General features: G+C 49.7%; 1 protein-coding gene across 9 annotated transcripts in view; it reads left to right on the forward strand.

Moving 5' to 3' along the window:
• The window catches only part of LOC133350825 (hepatocyte nuclear factor 4-gamma-like), an 83,334-nt gene that overhangs the window by 60,132 nt on the left and 4,730 nt on the right, over nucleotides 1–18,472 (forward strand). For 6 of the 9 annotated variants that reach the window (XM_061565593.1, XM_061565594.1, XM_061565591.1 and 3 more), the window contains 8 exons: nucleotides 4,998–5,208; nucleotides 8,674–8,768; nucleotides 12,253–12,359; nucleotides 13,036–13,191; nucleotides 14,113–14,200; nucleotides 15,408–15,560; nucleotides 17,470–17,706; nucleotides 18,057–18,194. In XM_061565593.1, coding sequence (XP_061421577.1) covers nucleotides 5,003–5,208; nucleotides 8,674–8,768; nucleotides 12,253–12,359; nucleotides 13,036–13,191; nucleotides 14,113–14,200; nucleotides 15,408–15,560; nucleotides 17,470–17,706; nucleotides 18,057–18,194 — 1,180 coding nt within the window. In that variant the 5' untranslated portion in view covers nucleotides 4,998–5,002. The remainder of the gene's footprint in view (nucleotides 1–4,997; nucleotides 5,209–8,673; nucleotides 8,769–12,252; nucleotides 12,360–13,035; nucleotides 13,192–14,112; nucleotides 14,201–15,407; nucleotides 15,561–17,469; nucleotides 17,707–18,056; nucleotides 18,195–18,472) is intronic. The other 3 variants (XM_061565588.1, XM_061565590.1, XM_061565587.1) reach the window with 2 other exon arrangements.

Genomic DNA, 18,472 nt, shown 5'->3' on the forward strand with positions numbered 1-18,472 from the left:
TATGAATTGGCTACCTAGGTTCGATTCCCGCTCCTGGCCAACATATATCTGTAGCCGTCCTGGGCATCCCTTAGGTCGACTCGGCCTTAAATGAGTGCTTGGTGCGGTGTGTAAACATCAGGATTGGGGAGACGAAAGCAGCGGCGCGACGTTGGCCACCCACACTCTCGTGTGCCGTGGCAGCCTTCGTAGGTGCTCACTAACAGCACTTGGACCAAGTCTGTTAAAGTCTATATGGGGCAGTTTTGTTTATGATATAGATATTTTCTGAAAAGGCATTCATATGAAGCCTGAAAGCGCGATACAATTGCTGCTCTTAGATGTTCTTACTATTAACAGTGTGTGCATACAAGTATGCATCTATGTGTGCTTGTTTACGGTACAACACGTGCATCGTGCCCATGTCATTGGAGGCATAGAGTTTTCCTCCATCAATTATACATGTTTTTTTAGGAATATAACAATACTGGTTATGTTTTCATGGTGTACACTGTTTTTTCTTATTATGGTCTGAATCCCTGCCTAATATAAACACACGAATTTAAAACATCCTATAAATCATCTTTTGCTGGTTTTGTAATATTAATGAAGCCAATGACCGAATCATCAAGAATAGATTCAAGTTTATTTCGTGTAACTGGGTGAGAATTCAAGAAAGCAGGATTGTCTCGTTTGCAAGCGTGACCTGGGGCATGAGTCTGCCAGTAGGGGGCGATTGCTATGAATAATCCCAATTTGAATGCTCCTAATCTCATCATATCTAAGAAGCTAAGCAAGCTGGGCCTGTATAGTCCTTGGATGAGTGAACACCATGGCTAATAGACAGTTGCAATAGGCATTGTTGGCAGTAGAGGGCTTGTGCTGCAAAGTCCATTGTTCATCTGCACTTCTTGCAACTTCAACCCACACTGACCAACATGGTCAAATATCCTTCAACAGCCCGCAAGGCATAGGGAGGCCCTCATCCAGCAGTGAACTCGTGACAAAGGGGGCTGTCAATGTGCGCTATTAATTACACCATGTTACAATCGTGCAATTGATGAGAAGAAGCAAGGAAAGCCCTTCAGCCATCGATGGAATAGCAAAGGGCTGTAAATTATTATGATTACTACAGCTTGTACGTAATAGGTTTCTATCACCCCTACAGCCATCAAAGACGCTATCGTTCACCGTATCTCCTGGGTGTTGTTTCTTTTACGTGCGTATGCAGTCACTTGTGATTGGGCCTGGGTGGGGACCATCGTTTTGCTGCACGTCACAGTCTCGTTTATAACGCCAGATGGTTTCGAACCTAGGAACTCAGCCGCACCGGTTCCAGGTCGTTTTGTCTCCCCGGCCGCCTCGCATCTCACGGAGCCGTGGGCTTCCGCACGCGGTCACGCGTCCAGAGCGTGTCCACGCGCGTCGCACTCCGCCAAGGTTCTAGCGGGAGCGGTGCGCGCGTCGCGTGCCTGGCGCGGCTCCGTCCCTCGCTCGGCTTTGCCAGCAAAGTTGTTTTTCTCTCCACGGAGAATTTTTCATGCAACCTCCCAAGTGAACCAGAACCGAGTGTGCATTTCGCGAAGTTTGCTGAGTAACTGGAACAAATGGCTTACGGAGCAGATTTCTCCTTTTTTTTACTTTTTTACTCGGTGCTGAGGGTTTTTTTTTTCGTGTTAAATCAGTTGCGCTCCGTGGCTCGGTTACGGGATGGGCTAATGATTGGCGATGCGAAGTTCCTCTTGCTTGACGCTTTAACCGTCCCCTGCCTCTCGATGTTAGCGCTCGCGATGCACGGGACAACAACAAAAAAACGCGCAGAAGGAGAATCTGAGAAGAGAGGGAGCCGAGATAGCTTCACGCCGGCGGCTGGCGCTGGGGTAACAGCTTGCGGGTAATGAATATGTCGTTAGGAGGGCACTAAGGGAGGACACCTTGTGATCAGCGAGGTCGCCGCATGGCTTGTTAGAGGATGTTACCCCCATAAATGTGTTTGCTCTTCTATTTATTGCCCCCCCTTCCCCCATCCCCGTCCGCCCCCCCCCCCAAAAAATGACTTGTGCTGCACGGCTGAATTTTTTGTGAAAGTGTCTGGGTGGCGTCGATGCAATTTCGTGGAATTCTGGCGAGGTGCGGCTGCAGTTTAGGAGGTTTTGGCCGATGCCCTGGTGAATGAGCAAACAGTAATGCATCACCAGCTGTGAATCTTTATCCACTGTCTTGGTGAATGCTGCAACCGCCACACAAATAAGTGGATTTAGATTTGCTACAAAAGGTCAATGAACATGGGGAGCTTGTGAGTGCTGACTTTAAAAAAAAAACACACATTTTACTATTTATCTATATATTATTTTAAATACCTTTGGGGACCATGCATGTTGAACTTCTTTCTTAATTCTGTACTTTTTTAAATAATCGGCACTTTATTAATTTATCCACCCCCCCCTCCCCCCAGTGATTCCATGGAATGTCACGATTTGGGGTCGTGAAGCTTTCAAAATAAATTATTGTGTTGCGTAATTTTTAACTGCCTCTAAGTGTTTTGCCAAATCGACTCCACAATCTATTGCTGTATTTACGGCAATAGCATGTCATTTGCATACATTATCAATAATTGTTCCTTACACATACGATTCGATACTTGTATCAAGAGCATAGGATCGATTAATGGCGTTATGTTTACTTTGCAAGTGTGCATATCCTTAAAACATACTTTTGTTTATTTTATTACTAGTACCATTGTACAACTCTGCAGACAGTCAACAGTGAGTGTCATTGAGAAACTGGACCCCCATCATAAAAATGTGAAAATTCCCAACAGAAACCGGCCCCGCCATGTGCTCATTTAAGCAGCGTTACTCAAGCATTGATCGCAAGCGTGAAGGATTCACGTTACAGCATTATCTGTATTAAAAACTATGGAAAAAATATTTTCATTTTGCCATGCAAGGCCCACTGAGCTATATGGGTCTTTTTCAGAAGCGACCTGGCCACAAATGACAGCTCAACGAAGTGGCTGATCACGTGGATTTTTCTAGCAGCCAAACACTTTAAACGGATGTTTCTTAACGTGGAACGTAAAAACGGAGGACTTGGAGTAAAATACAAGCGACCACGGGAAGAACATACAAACTCCAAATATACAGGTGTCAGTCAGGGTTGTGATCGAACCCACAACCTGCTGTATACCAGGCAACGTAATGAACATCTCTCCCCCATGGCCCAGCACCAAGGTGCACCAAGGTGCTGGGCCTAGGTGTGGCGATCGTGGAAGAGTAGGCCCAAAAAAAATTCCATATTTCGGGGCTCTATACAGCTCCCTCTAGTGGAGGCCCTTCCGCCAGCAGTGGATGGAGCAAAAGCACGCAGGGTTTTATACCAAGGCACAGCCGCTAGTATCCGCCGGCTGTCGACCTGGAGGCACTGGGTTTGATGAGCGAAGGGTTCTTCAGCTGTCCGTCACCTTTGTCCACCCGGTAGCATTATGAATCTTTTCATCCACGCACGCTGCACGGAGACGATCGTCTGGCTGCTGTGGTGGGTCAGGTATATGTTCAGATCTTCCATTTTCAGCCTTGAGCAGCAAAGGAAAAGCCTTCACAGACGTTTGGCGGAAAGTGCTGTTGGCGAGCGCCTATGAAGGCCGGCATGGCACACAAAGGGGTTGGTGGCCAGCCTTTGTAGCAGCAGCAGCAGCAGCACCACCACCACCAGTACCCCAGACAGTGTGCACTGATCTGTAAGAATGAGTTTGTGTTTGCCGGAGTAGAGTGTAACTGGGCAAGGAGTTTCTATGTCCAGGCTGGGCGGCATGTGGCTGTCTTTCCTTGCATTGGTTGTTTTATTGGGTCGATTTGAGAAAAAAAAACAAAGTTCTATAATTTGGGTTCAAAGTCAACAGTCACGTCTTTAAATGTAAAAATCCAACTTCCCTTACCCCTTTCGGTGGGTCCTCGCCTGGTTTGGGGCAGCGGGTCCATTCCCCATCTTTCTATCCCCTGCTTTTCATAGCCGGTTTAGTTTACGTTGACGGTGTGTAAACGTGCATCACAACACGACGTAACGTGCTTCACAACGCAATGTAACGTGCCCACGCATTGCCTCAATAAAAAAAGGTAAAAATCCAAAGTGGATTTCTCGCCTCGTCAAATAAGAGCCACGCTCTGTCAGTGCGAACGATGCTTCTTTCATCGGAGAAAAGCACCATTGGCTCCACCTCACGCACTCCCATCTCCCCCGTGCCTTCACCGCTGTATGTCAGTGTATTGTAATTTTTCGTTGTCTTTTGTCGCCCAATTTAATTTCAACTGTAATGCTGGTGTGAAATCATCACATCGAGCATCAATTGGGTACTCTCCCAGAAAAGTGTGAAACCACGTGGTTGTCACGTGACAGTCAAATCGATAGGTTTGATACTCGGAGCTGGAATTTTGTCGAATCCGGCGGCAAGCCCGAGGTCATGACGATTGCTGCTTTGCGCCATCACCTCGCCACACCCGAGAATCCAACATCGTGTGCGCCAGCCACCCCGCGTTGAATCTCGGGCGTGTCGACTCGGTGTCACTGACCCGGCTGTCAACCTCGAGGCACTGGGTTTTATGGGTGAAGGGTGGCCACACTGTTGAGATGTTAACTACCTCACCTGGTATACAGGAGTTCGTGGATTCGATCCCGACCCTGACGCCTGTATATTCGGAGTTTGCATCTTCTCCCCGTGGTCGCGTGGATTTTTTTTCCGGGTACTGCGGTTTTTCCCTCCACATTTAGAATCAATGTGCGTTTTTAGAGTATTTAGCTACTATAGATTTCCGCATGATGATAAACCACTTCGTGGAGCTATCATTTGTGATGGCCAGGTTGCGAGAAGAGCTACACAGCTCAGTGGGCCTTACCTGATAGCAACAAAAAAATGTGAATCTTTATATAGTTTAATAGATCCCCCCACCCCGCGCCGCCCTGCCACTGCTCCTCTGCCCCCCCCGTGTTTGTGTCTTACGCTTCGTCTTCGCTCCCCACAGGAGACATGACCCCCGTGGACCCCGGCAGCATAGCTGGCGCGGCAAACGGGGGCGACGCGCCGGGCGGCTTGGCTAGCGGCGGCGGCACCATGTCGTTCTGCGCCATCTGCGGGGACCGCGCCACGGGCAAGCACTACGGCGCCTCCAGCTGCGACGGCTGCAAGGGGTTCTTCCGCCGCAGCATCCGCAAAAACCACATGTACTCCTGCAGGTGCGCAGGCGGCGAGACGTGGGGCCGCATGAGGCTCCGGGTGCTTTTGTCATCCGATGTTTTTTGGGGCTCGGAGGGCTCGCGGAGGTCCAAGGTGGTCACGGGAAATCATCGGACCGAATGAAATCCGTGACATCTTGGAGATTATGTTTTTTTCTTTCTTCCCTATGTCCTGTGGCCTTCGCTTGCGTGAATTATTGGATGGGTTTTTTTTTTCCCCCTACCTCGGCATTGCATTTTACTAAAAATTACCGCGCCAATATAAGCACCGTACTTGTGGCCCACGTTGTGACTCACACCGTGGACCACATAGTAACACCACTGCTCACTTCGATCATTCGCTGGCAGCGTTGCACGTGTTTTTTAATGAACGTAAAAAACATTGTTTTATCAACTCCCCGCTATGAGCAATAAGACATTCCATTACGATCTTTGGCATTGCCGTCACTGTTGTCATCAGTGTCATTGATAACGGATTTGTGGTTTTAAATAATTTCTGGTAACAACACACGTACCGAGTTGTGGGTTTAAGTTTCTGATCTTGTAGATTGTATATGTTGTAAGTAATTGGTTCGCATAAATCCCACAGTCACTATTGACGCAGCCTTCTCCAAGATGGCAACGGAACAATTCTTGAGTTGAATTGCAACTTCATATTTATTTCAGTTCATTGAAATTCCAAAGGATATGGATTCCGAGTTGCCAACTAATAATTATTATTGCTATTATTTCCACATTATCGTTATCATAATTGTGAAAAATTATATTTTCATCATTGTTCACGATCATCATCATGTGGTGAGCACATCAACAATCTAGTGATTGGAGGTATGGTTGGTGGATCATACAGAGATGGATCCAGCATGAGTGTGAGACTCCTACCTTGAGGGACACGGTATGCTGCGTTTTAAGAGGCAATACAGTGAGTAGGTGTCACATTGCATGAATTTGGTACAAGTGTTCCAGGTCTAAGTAGGGCCTTACAAAATTAGACTTGCAACTGAGTGAGGCTTTCCGTCATTAAGGATAAGTCAATGCCAACGTGGCACACTCTGAAACGCATCGAGCTAAGCGTTTCCAGTGTCAATGCCTGCGCAACCGGTTACCATATACAGCGCCCTTAACCTTGGCACGTCCCTTAAACACGGCGCGTCAACGCGGTAACTCCGAATGCTGCTATAAACGTGTAAATGAGGAAATTGTAAATGAACGGATTCGGTCAGTAGCACAGATGCAATTGAGGGTAGACACAGCGAGAGCGCTGATGGCAGTTCTGGTAAATATCATCATCGCTTTTATCACTCACGTCACCTTCGTCATCATCATCACCCACGTGATCATCATAACCACAATCGTCATCACCATGATCTTCCTCATCACGCACATCATCAGTGTTATTAGGAAGCTCCTGGAGATATTTCTTTAGAACCTCCGATTAACACTGTCGGCTGTGTACGGTGTGAAAGAAGTTCAACATACGTACATCGTCGTCATAATGTTTGCTGTCTTCACATTTTTATTTATTTAAACTTTAACGAAAGAATTTCAATTTAAAGCTTTCGTGACTACAGGGATTCATATTCTTGGTTCTTTCGGTAAAGTCACGTAGAAGGGAAATAATAAAATAATAAAATTTTCTTTATATTATTTTATTACTATATTTTTTCTTATTTTATTATTTCCCTTCTACGTGACTTTACCAAAAGAACCAAGAATATGTCTTCACATTATTAGCCGATTAGAAATGCGTAGCCAATTGAACGTACCGCCCCTTGCGGTTCATCGCGTCTTCACTGCCGTCACCCCATGCACCCTCTCCAAGTTCCGTATTCTCAGCGGGCCGTGACAGCGTACCAGGAATGATGATGTCAGAGTTCAAAAAGGAATGCCTTCTCACTATAGTTTAACCCCTACAATTAAGGTCATTGTGTACAAGTTTAACGACCGTACATGACTACCTGCAATAAGTAATACCTGCCCAACTACTGGTAAGGGCACAGCTGTATATTCACCCTTTATTGCCCGCCATGAACATTCCTGTACCAGATAGTGCTGCCGTGTTCATAAATAAATGGGCGCGTTAAAATGCAGCACTAAAGGAAAAATAGAGCACGGGGCTTGGATCAGCAACGGGGGAGTGTCCGCTATTTAAGCGTCTGGCGGACACCGTCATAGGAACGTGGAATTTCCACCACCGGGCTTGGGGCCCAGCCAGGTCCTTTTTTAGGAGCGTAAAGAATGGCTTGGCTATGCGAGGCGGGATCACGTGCGGAGCCGCGCGCCTCATAACAGAAAATGAAGAAAAAAAAGGCAGGAGCGCTTTATTGTGTGCCATATACGCAACGGACACCTCCCAAGCCACTGACACCGATGCACATGGCACCCTTAAAGATATGCCTGCACTTTTCAAACGCAAACACCATAAAAGAAAATATATACGCACTGTATGCGTCATATAGCCCCATAAATCATAAACCTGTTTTGTGCCCAAAGAAGTTGGCGTTCCCATGCTAATAATGAGCATGAGGCGGTGCTCATCCTCGTTGGTGACGTGGAACCCGTCGTTGGAAATTCCAAATTACAGTAACATGGCAGGAATCGGTCCACTTCGATACTGGCGCTCATCTCACCGACCGCAGACAACGTTGATGTCAACGGTGGCAATGATGATGATGTTGGCAATGATGCCAAAAATAACGTTGATGATGATGATAGGTTGAGTTGACCAAGCCTGGGATTTGAACATATGGCCTCACAGGGTGGTAGCGTGGCTGAGTGTTAACACTTCTGCCCTACAGGAAGAAGGTGCCTGAGTTTTATTCCCAACTCAGGGGCCTTTCTCTATGGAGTTTGTATGTTCGCCCCTGTTCTGCATGGGTTTCCTCCAGATTCTGTGGTTTCCTCCCACAGCCATAACACCATACAGAATAACTGTATATCCCAATGCTGAAAAGCAACCTTTCAGCATTGGAATGTACAGTTATACTGTATTAGGATGTAAACAAATGCAGTAGGTCGTGGTGACGACATAATTAACTACCTGGCCTGGTATACAGGGGGTCGTGGGTTCAATCCCAACTCTGACGCCTGCTGTATATTTGGAGTTTGCATGTCTATCTCTCCCCATGGTCACGTGCATTTTTTTCCGAGTCCTCTGTTTTTTCCCTCCACATTTAGAATCAACACGAATTTCGAGTATTTGGGTTCTGTAATTTTCCACATAATAAGCCACTTTTTTGAGCTATCATTTGTGGCCAGGTCGCTTCTGATAGCTATATAGCTCAGGAAGCCTTACCTGGTAAAATACAAATAATAAAAGAAAACATAGAAATAGTCGTAGTAGTAGTAATAGATAAAAACAGCTGGGAGCCCGGCTGCTAGCCACCACTGTGGCCTGCAGCGCTTGGGGCCGCACTGGGATGACGTCCCTTGGCTCTAGAGGTGCGTGTTGTGTGGCACGTGCAGGTACAGCCGGCAGTGCGTGGTGGACAAGGACAAGCGGAACCAGTGCCGGTACTGCCGCCTGAAAAAGTGCTTCCGTGCTGGCATGAAAAAAGAAGGTAAGGAACTGCCCATTCACTTCCACTGCTTGCCAACAAGATCGGCTGAGGCACACACACACTCGAGGCGTATACAATCCCATCGTATCGGTGCAACATCAGGCTGGGGTTGCTACGACTTGCAATCGGAGACTTGCGGAGATTTTTAATCCCGGTCGGAGGTCAGTGAGTGGATTTCACTGGTGGTTGTCCTAAGTCAGGGGTCGGCAACCAAAATAACAAGAAGAGCCATTTCTTTCCAATTCGGTACAAAATTCAGTATTTCAAGAGCCGCAATGCATCTGAGTACATACTGTACATATCGTCAAGAAGCAGCCCGTAAAGAGCCGCATGCGGCTCCGGAGCCGTAGGTTGCCGACCCCTGTCCTAAGTCTACGCTAGCCCCTGCCATGTGAATGAGGAAACCCATGCAGAACAGGGGGCGAATGTGTTTTATTGCCATAAAGGATAAAACCTATTCTTATTTTTAATTATTCGTAAAGGAACTGACGCGGCGCTCAATACAATCTCGGCCTCGCTTAAAGCACCCCCCCACCCCGGCGCGTGGTGGGCGAGCGCCGACAGGTGAAGCAACGCTCACCTTGCAACTCCGCTCTGCAGTCGCCATGCTCTTCGCCACGGGGTGATAAGGGAGGCCCTTAACAGGCGACGAGATAGTGCCGCGGGTCCCTGCTTATCGTCCCCGCGTTTGGTGGAATGGGAGAGTTGAGGTGCGTTTTTGTATTGCTTATCGGATACAGCTTATTGGCTCGGATAAAGCATACAGATGCATGATGTGGGATTAAAAACACCGCCCCCCCCCCCCCCACTCGACACGTTGCGCACTCCCTACTGATAACAAATTTCACGATCCCAGTGTCCCTGACACAGCGGCAGCGATCAGAGACTCGGGGTGCATCCAGCAGGATAATGTAAGGGGCTTGTTTAGTGGGAAGAAGCAGCACAGGGCAGGGACGATGCCGCAGGCGGAGATGCGTGCTGCCATCGGCTCTGCCTTGTGTTTGCCCTGCAATTTCAAAAGTGGTCATTGCCTTATCGAAATGTAGACGGTGAGTTAAATAAAATACAAACTTATCTTGAACATTTTCATTGTAAATTTGATGGGCAACGATGGAAACATAAAAACACTCATTTGAAAAAGCTTCCAAAAAGTTATTTACTCTTTAACTTTCGCAAACAATCATAAAATAAGAATACTAATACGATGCAGTATATGGAAATGGAATTTGACACCCAAAAAGGTTATTGTAATGCAATTGAGCTATAAAGCGGAGGTCAAGGGCCTGTGCAACATGGGAGAACAGGGGCGGTCATATTACGTTACTCGTGTCACGAAACGTATAATTAAGAGTACAAACATTTAGTTCAGGCCCTGTCACCAGTTGAACTTTATTTTATAACTCAGAAACCGTGATCAATACCAGTGTCCTGCTGGATGCTCGGCAAGCTCAGATTAAAATCGAAAGGACCCCAGGAAGGCCGTCAACTTATCCCATTGTCCCTGTGGGGTTGCTAAAGCGGGGGGGGGGGGGGGTACCCCTTTGTGGGAAGTCAACATTGGTTGTCCTATGGAGGGATAGTCCTCCCCGGTACTGGAATGTGGAATTCCCACCACCACCACCACCGCTTCTTCTTCTGCCGTATGGTTTGCTGCAATATAGCAGACTTATTGTAGGGAAGAAGCGGAGTTGCCAAAGGTTTGTGACATGGTTCTTTAGCCAGCCCAAGGGCCTCTGGGGTGAAGTTGCGGATGGCTTCTCTACCTCCTCCGAATGAGCGGGAGGGGGAACGAATTGACGAGGTTGTCCATCGTTTGTGATGCTTCCCGCAATCATGGAATGGGGGGGGGGGGCTGCTTTTAATCTTCCACTTGTGGAGGAGATGAGCACAGCGACCTTGAGCTGTGCGGATTCTGTTCATATTTTCACCCACTGGCTCGGGACCATCAACGCGTAGATGATTGCCAGCGCACGCTCTCTTGCGCAGTTGGGTTTTGATATAAATGGGACGTGTGCGTGATCTTTTAACAAAAAATAATTTCCGGCCGCCAGTGAATGCTTCATAATGAATGCACCACTTTAGACTCGAGCTCTCGAAACGTTGCCACCCTCTTCAACTGCCACCTAGTACAGTGTTACTTCCTCAAACGTTGCAAAATTATAATTATACCTAATGCGACCATTTTATCTGTGTTGGCACCCAAGCCCCGGAGGGGGGTGCAGGGGGAACGGGGAGAGAAGAGAAGTACAGGGGGAGTAGGGAGACGAGAGAGGGGCAGGGAGAGAGGGGAGAGGAGAGAGGAGGCCTGCCAAAAAAACGGAGAGCCGTTCAAGTCCTCGGCGCCATAACAAGAGGCAATTAAATGCACGGCGCGTTAATGTTTTGTGGCACCCGATGACTGCATGGGTCGATACGGCGTGACACCGGCTGTGATAACGGCCGAGCAGCCTTGAATCACCACCTCTTTATTGCTCTAGCAGTGACGTAAACGCGACTCGAAAAACAAGTTGCTCATCGTCGTTTTGCTGGCTTGTTTTTTTTAGTTTCTCTCTAGTTTCTACCCCGTGCTGTTTTATTCCCACTTTAAATTGGCCCGCTTGTCAGTTTTGGGCATGCGTCAATTCGACTTGTAAAATCATGTGTTGTGATTGTGACGCATCCATTGAATTGTGTGTATAAAGAATAGATTACCTACGATTCATGCACAATTATTACATGTCAACGCAGTATATGAGATGGTTACATTCACACTAAATAATCGAACCAATCTACAAATGAGACCAATAAAAAACACACACAATGTAAATAAGACGGCGTAATTTAGACCAAATTAATAATTAAATCAAACTGCGTCACGTGACAATTTATTGAATCGCTTGGCGGTTGGTGGCTGATTTGTTACACAGGTAATAATTATACAGCCCTTCCTTCCTGCTCAAGGTGGCATGATTGGCAAGGCCTATCAGGCACCGACTGTGCATAGTCAGCAAGGGCCTGAGGTCAGGTGTTTCCTGCGTGTGTGAAGCGGCCGGAAGTTTGCGTAGGTATAGTGCTGCTGGCCTCGAAGCCAGTGACCTGATGGTGGGGTTTGGGGGATAATGTAGAGATGGAGGCCGAGTGAGGCACACCAGCAGGGGCCCACTCACAAACATTTCTTGCTAAGTGTCCCTCGGTCGGGTTTCTGGGAAGGACCTGTCCCAGGTTACGTGATAACTCCACTATCTCGGGAAATCGTGATAACCGCACTGTTTCCATTGCCTCAAGTTGTCCATCGTTCGAGTTCAGGCCTACTCGAGTATGCTCGAGTCAATTCAAGTCGGAAACTCGGTAAAAGTGGCGCTCATCAACTTCAAGAGGGATGCTGGGCTGACTGTAGCACTCCCGGCCGGAGTATTGTAAACATTGCCACGATTCCCAATGTATAAATAACTTACCCATCCATCCACCCGAACCCCTTATTGCTCTCACTCCCCACACCCTGCAGCAGTACAAAACGAGCGTGACAGGATCAGCACTCGGCGGAACAGCCAGGACGACGCCACGTCGCCCTCCATCAACACGTTCGTGCAGGCCGAGTCACTCTCTCGACAGGTGAGGGGGGGCGGGGGCTCCGCGCACGCTCCCTCTGTGCCACCCAGAGCGGGTGCTGCGGCTTGCGCCGGCCTCGGCCGACGCTTGACGGGAGCCCAGGGCCACCGTCGAAATTCAGTCGGTCAGTCAAGTCGGCCAACAGATCGGCCTGTCGGATCCATCGCAGCCGCTCGAAGCAAATTCTGCTGGTTAGCCTAAGTCTGGAAACCAGAAGGTCGATAGACTGGAATATATTGATTATTATTTAATATGTGGAGGTTAAAATTGGAGGTCCATTAATTTAATTTCCCAGGATGCTACACAGGGGAGTATATTATCAATCCATCAATTTGGTAAAGATGTATGCTGTCCTGTCCTGATGCGGTTCGAGGGTTTGAGCTGCGAAGGGAAAGTCCAGTCATGGAATCTTGAGTCTATCCGTGTGGTGTTTGAGAATTACTACCCCTTATATGCGTAGAGTTTCTCCTCCCACGAGGCAAACACCCGTTAATATCATTGGCCCAAGACGCCAATGCAGGACCCTCCTGGCAGAGAGCCTTGAGATTCAGTTATTCCTCGATACACAAGGAGGCGCGATCGTGGTAATCCTTGGATCAGAGGGTCCATCCTCTCAGTTACCCTCGGCATCTGGCGGTCGAGCACTAACGCTGCTCTTGTGTGCGACCGCCGTGCGCAGTTCATGCCCCCGATGGTCGGGGGCTCCGGCGACCTGAGCCTGAAGCAGGTGGCTAGCATCCAGGACATCTGCGAGTCCATCAAGCAGCAGCTGCTGGTGCTCGTCGAGTGGGCCAAGTACCTGCCCGTGTTCTGCGAGCTGCTGCTGGACGACCAGGTGAGCGATGCTTGCGGGATCCACCCCGTCGTCCCAGCTCGGTGCATTCGCTCATTCGATCAGACGTGCCGCACTCTCCCTCCAATATATGCAGTCTGTGGGCCCTCCCTGTGTCTGTCTGCTGTCTATAGGTATTTCAGGCTGTCCGCCTGTGTGTTAATGTCCCTCTGTTATTTGTCCATGCCCGTCTATCTGCATGTGTCTGTCTGCTGTTCATCTGTCCTTCTGCGTTATCATTGTTCCTCGGATTATGTCATCGCCCGCAAAGTATATCAAACCGACACACCTCACGAGCTCTGTGTTCTCCCAATAGAGCAAATTTGTACCGTGACCGCACGCATGGCCTACTTTCTTTACAATAACCTCGCGGCATTCTCCAGCGTCCGTCGTGAAGCAGATGCCGTGGTGTTTTTGTGAACACACCCGTAGTATTAACCTTTTACCATTCCGAGACGTCTGCAAGTTGCAGGGTGGGTCCCGTTCACCGCTGAATCTCGGGAGGCGCAAGCGGCTCGGCATTAATTTTATTAAGAGAGGCGTAGCGCCGCTGCCTTTAGAGACATTGTACTCACCGCAGAGAACTGTAGCGACACGACCGCACTCTATGATGGCTGGCGCCAAACTGTGCCACACGCCATCCCGCAATGATGACCTTGTGGGAGCCTCGGTACGAAAAAGTTATTTTATTTAAGTTTTTCTTCTGGTTCCATTCCGGTGACGTACACATATGTTTGGAATCAGAAGAAAAATGTATGACGTACACGCACGTCATTGGAACGGGACAGGATGTACCGGGGGATAGCCCCGGAACCCGATGACGTGGACCTCTGCGGCAAGCGGCAGTGAAGCCCCCACTCGCGCCCGCCCGGCCGCATAGCACGCCTGACGTGTCGCGCGCTCCCTTCTCTCGGCGTCTTGCAGGTGGCACTGCTGAGGGCCCACGCGGGAGAGCATCTCCTGCTGGGCGTGGCCAAGCGCTCCATGACCTACAAGGACGTCCTGCTGCTGGGTACGTTCCAGCGCGTCGCGCCCAGCCGGCACGCGGACAGGGTCCGGTCGAAGAGAGGTTCATGGCGTTGAGGAGAGCCACTGACTGCCATTTGTTCGTTTCCGCGCCTCTGCTGCTGAGCATTGCCCAGCATCAACTTTCTTAAGACGTGTTTGGGGCATGTTTGTTTGCGTTAGGCAGTCGCTATTGTCACTCTGTCTCTTTGTCTGCTGGCCAGTTTGTCTGTGTTTCTGTCTGTGTGTTGGCCTGCCTATGTTCCTGCTTGCCTGCATATCTCCCTGTTTGTCTGTCCGTCTGCCTCTCTTTCCATCTGTTCTGTGTTTCTGTTTTCAGTAGGCCTGCCCGTCTGTCTCTGTGTCTGGTGGCCTGTCTATCCCCATTTAAAATTGAGCACTTTACTCCACAAAATTCCACGGGCAGCGGGACAAAGTGATCACAACACTCTCAACTAAAACTCAACTATGTGTTTTACTACACCAGGCAAGGCCCACTGAGCTATACAGCTCTTTTTCAGAAGCGACTTGGCCACAAATGATAGCTCAACCAAGTGGCTTATGTGGAAATGTATAGCAGCCCAATACTCTAAAGGCACGTTTCTAATGTGGAGGGAAAAACTGGAGGACCCGCGGAAAAATCCACGCGACCACGGGGAGAAGATGCAAACTCCAAATATAAAGGCGTTAGGGTCGGGATCAAACCCACGACCTCCTGTATACCGGGTGAGGCAGTTAACATCTCCTAGCCACCGTGGCTCACGATCCAGTAGAATATGAGAGGATAAAAGCAGCGAAACAAACAAACAAATAAATGAACAATTTACTAAACCAGTGAACAATCGAATGCGGCAACACACAAACAATTAAATGGCATCGGTGGTGGGTGCGCGTGTGGGGAGCGGTAGTGTAGCGGTTAGCGCACTGCACTACGAACCTGCCGACCTGGGTTAAATTTCCGCTCACGGCCAACACCAGTGACGATTATCTGAAGCGGTCCCGGGCCTCCCCTGGGTCGACTCGGCCTCAAATGAGTACCTGGTCAGATGTGTAAACATCACCACTAGGGAGACAAAGGCGGTCGGACGTTGTGCTGGCCATCCACCCCCTCATGTGCTGTGCCGGCCTTCATAGGTGCTCGCTAACAGCACTTGACCCTACAGTCTGTTAAGGCTATATGTGGGATCTTTGCCTTTGCTTTGTTTGTGCGGCAGGCGATGGGCACATCCTGGCTCGTTCATGCCCGGAGGCAGACGTGGGCCGCGTGGCGTGCCGTGTCCTGGATGAGCTCGTGGTGCCCTTCCAGGAACTGCAGATCGACGACAACGAGTTCGCTTGCCTCAAGGCTGTGGTGTTCTTCGACCCTGGTGAGCGGAGCGAGCACGGATGCGTCCATCGACGGTCGACGCCTCAGCTTGACCGATGATGATCTGTCACTTGTTCACCAATAGTATCGCTCTGCTATCTTTACTACTATGGTTACTCTTCCCGTGAGCTTCACTCATTGTTTCCTGCACCCATGTTGAGGCCTCGGCCTGGCAGATTGACTGTTTTGTATCATCCACACCATGTCCAACCACGATGCTGCAGGGAAATAACAGCTCTCTGTCTACTTGGCATATTCTCAATGGTCAACTCCCATCGTCTCTTTTCCCAAGTTCTTGTAAACTTTCTCAGTTCAAGACATTAACTCTGATCTAGTAAACCTTCAAAGGTGCTGTTTGTTGCTGGACGCTTGGTGTTTTGAGCCTCTGGGCCCGAGCTCACCAACCGCGATAAAAAAAAACACTCAAGTAACTTTCACTGTTTTTTTTATTAAAGTCAGAGTCAAGGTGTCTCCTTGGTTAATTGAGAATGGGGGTTATTGCCCTTACCAATTGGTGGTGAAAATTCCACATTCCTCTAGCCTATTGCAGGGAGCGGTCTGGATATCAAAAGATATCCAGTGTTGACCTGGCCACGTGGTGGAACTCATGTTAATAACCTCTGAAAGACATCTGGACATCTGTTAAAAAAGGGCTTCATAGCTCATCGGTTTCCTCCAGTCTAAATAAAGATTCTGATTCTGAAAATGGCAAGAGTCGGTCTCCAACTTGGATGTTTAAACTCACACTCTCACAATTGTGAGTTCAGTGATTCTAGCTCCATGTCAACCCAGCTGGTTGTGGATTTTGTGCCGGTTCAGTGAGCTGGCAGTGAGCTCGCTCAGACGAATAATAACAGCAACAACAACAAAAGCAGGAAATTAAGGTGTCTTCGTTGTGTCTGTGTGTTATGTTAGGGTCAGTGCTCTATCAGCAGTGGAATGCTAATCAATCTCATTTTGCCTTTCCTCTTGTCGTTTTAATTTCACGGAGCTGCCGACTAATTCGACTTCAGAAGCAGTGATTAATGGTGGCGTGCACATGCTCCGGGAAATAAATGGCTACGTAATTGAGGTCAAAGACACAATTCAAACTTTTCAGAAAACTCAGCGGGCTTGGGCAGGACGCGTCACGGCTCGAAGGGAAGATGGACCGATGGTTGAGAATAATAACGGAGTGGCAGCCAAGGAGCGGAACGCGCCCTGTAGGATTTCTACTGAGGAAATGGAACGATGAAATGGGTTCATGTGCAGGGGCTGGGTGGAATAAAACATTAATTGGGGACAACTTGGGGGAGGCCTTCGTCCAGCAGTGGATTTATCGTGGCTGATGATGATTATGGTGGTCAAGTGGTCGCTGGAACATTTTGAGAACAGCTGCTTATTCCTAGGCCCAATTATTCAAACTATAACAGCAGCAGCATGAGCTCCCTTGGCCACCCGTGGTCAGATCAACATTCAAACTGAAGTCAAAGTGTATCCCTGAATTAAACAAGTGTTGAGTGAGCCTTCTTTCCTGAGACAGCCAGAAGCCAGCGGTATACAATTTCCCATGAGATGAGGGGCCAGTCTGTCCGTGCAATGACTGCTGTTGACTCCCCCACAAAGCAGTACTCTTTTTAACAGCCACACAGAGGTGGATGGTGATGATGTGCCGAGTCCAGCTCTCCTGGCTGGGGTTTAACCTTCTGATTGCGAGTCGATCGCCACATGGGACAGTAATACGTTCGCCACAGTTGTGTGAGAGCTGACGGTAAAGTGAGTCGACGCCGGATCAGGATTTGAAGTCACGACCTTCCAGTCGCGAGCCGCGTGCTTCGTTCACCGCGCCGCTCGGCAAGGAGGGTTAACCGTCGTCCTCTTCCCCTTGCGACCTCCCACCCCCCCCCCCCCCTCCGCTGTCCGCCCGGCAGACGCCAAGGGCCTCCGCGACCCCGAGCGGATCCGCAACGTGCGCTTCCAGGCGCAGCTGAGCCTGGAAGACTACGTGACGGACCGGCAGTACGAGTCGCGCGGGCGCTTTGGCCAGCTGCTGCTGCTGCTGCCCACGCTGCAGAGCCTCGCGTGGCAGATGATCGAGCAGATCCAGCTGGCGCGGCTCCTCAGCGTCGTGCGCGTCGACAGCTTGCTGCAGGAGATGCTGCTCGGAGGTGAGGAGCGAGCGGACGAGCGTGGACGTACGCGCGTGCGCGTGAGCGCCCTGTGCTCGTACGCACGCGCACAGTCTGTGCATGCACACACGCACACTCACGCAGGCGAGCAAATACCCTGCACTCGCACGCACGTGCACATCCATACACGCGCACACACACGTGATCCCTCAAGCGCGCGCGCGCAAATACCCCGTGCGACACGCACGTGCGTCTGTGCGTGTGCGCACACACGCGCTCACGCGCACTCAAATACCCCGTGCGACACGCACGCGTGCACCACGTTGCTCCCACGAGCCGGCTCTGCTCGGGTCTAACCGGAGGGGCACCGATTGTGACCGCGTGCGCAGGGGCGGCGAACGAGCTGCAGCACCCGCACGTGCAGCACCCCTCCTCCCACCTGAACCCCGAGCACATGGGCGGCCAGGTCATCATGAGCACCACGCTGCCGCACGGCCTCATGCCCAACGGCCAAGTCTGTGAGTGGAGTGAGCTGCTCACACTGCACCGCGCACACACGCTCGGCGCCGATGGTCCTCGCCCGCACTCCCCGCCTGCCGATGTTAACCGCCTCGCCTGGTTTACAGGAGGTCATGGGTTCGACCCCAACCCTGACACCTGTAAATTTGGAGTTTGCGTGTTTTCTCTCCCCGTGGTCACGTGGATTTTTCTCCGGGTCCTCCTGTTTTTCCCTCCATATTTAGAATCAACATCATGTGTGTCGAGTATTTGGCTGCTATACATTTCCACGTGATAAGCCACTTTG

The sequence above is a fragment of the Lethenteron reissneri genome, chromosome 35 (assembly GCF_015708825.2).
Source record: "Lethenteron reissneri isolate LAM-NWPU_2019-01 chromosome 35, ASM1570882v1, whole genome shotgun sequence".
NCBI classification, from domain to species: Eukaryota; Metazoa; Chordata; class Hyperoartia; order Petromyzontiformes; family Petromyzontidae; genus Lethenteron; species Lethenteron reissneri.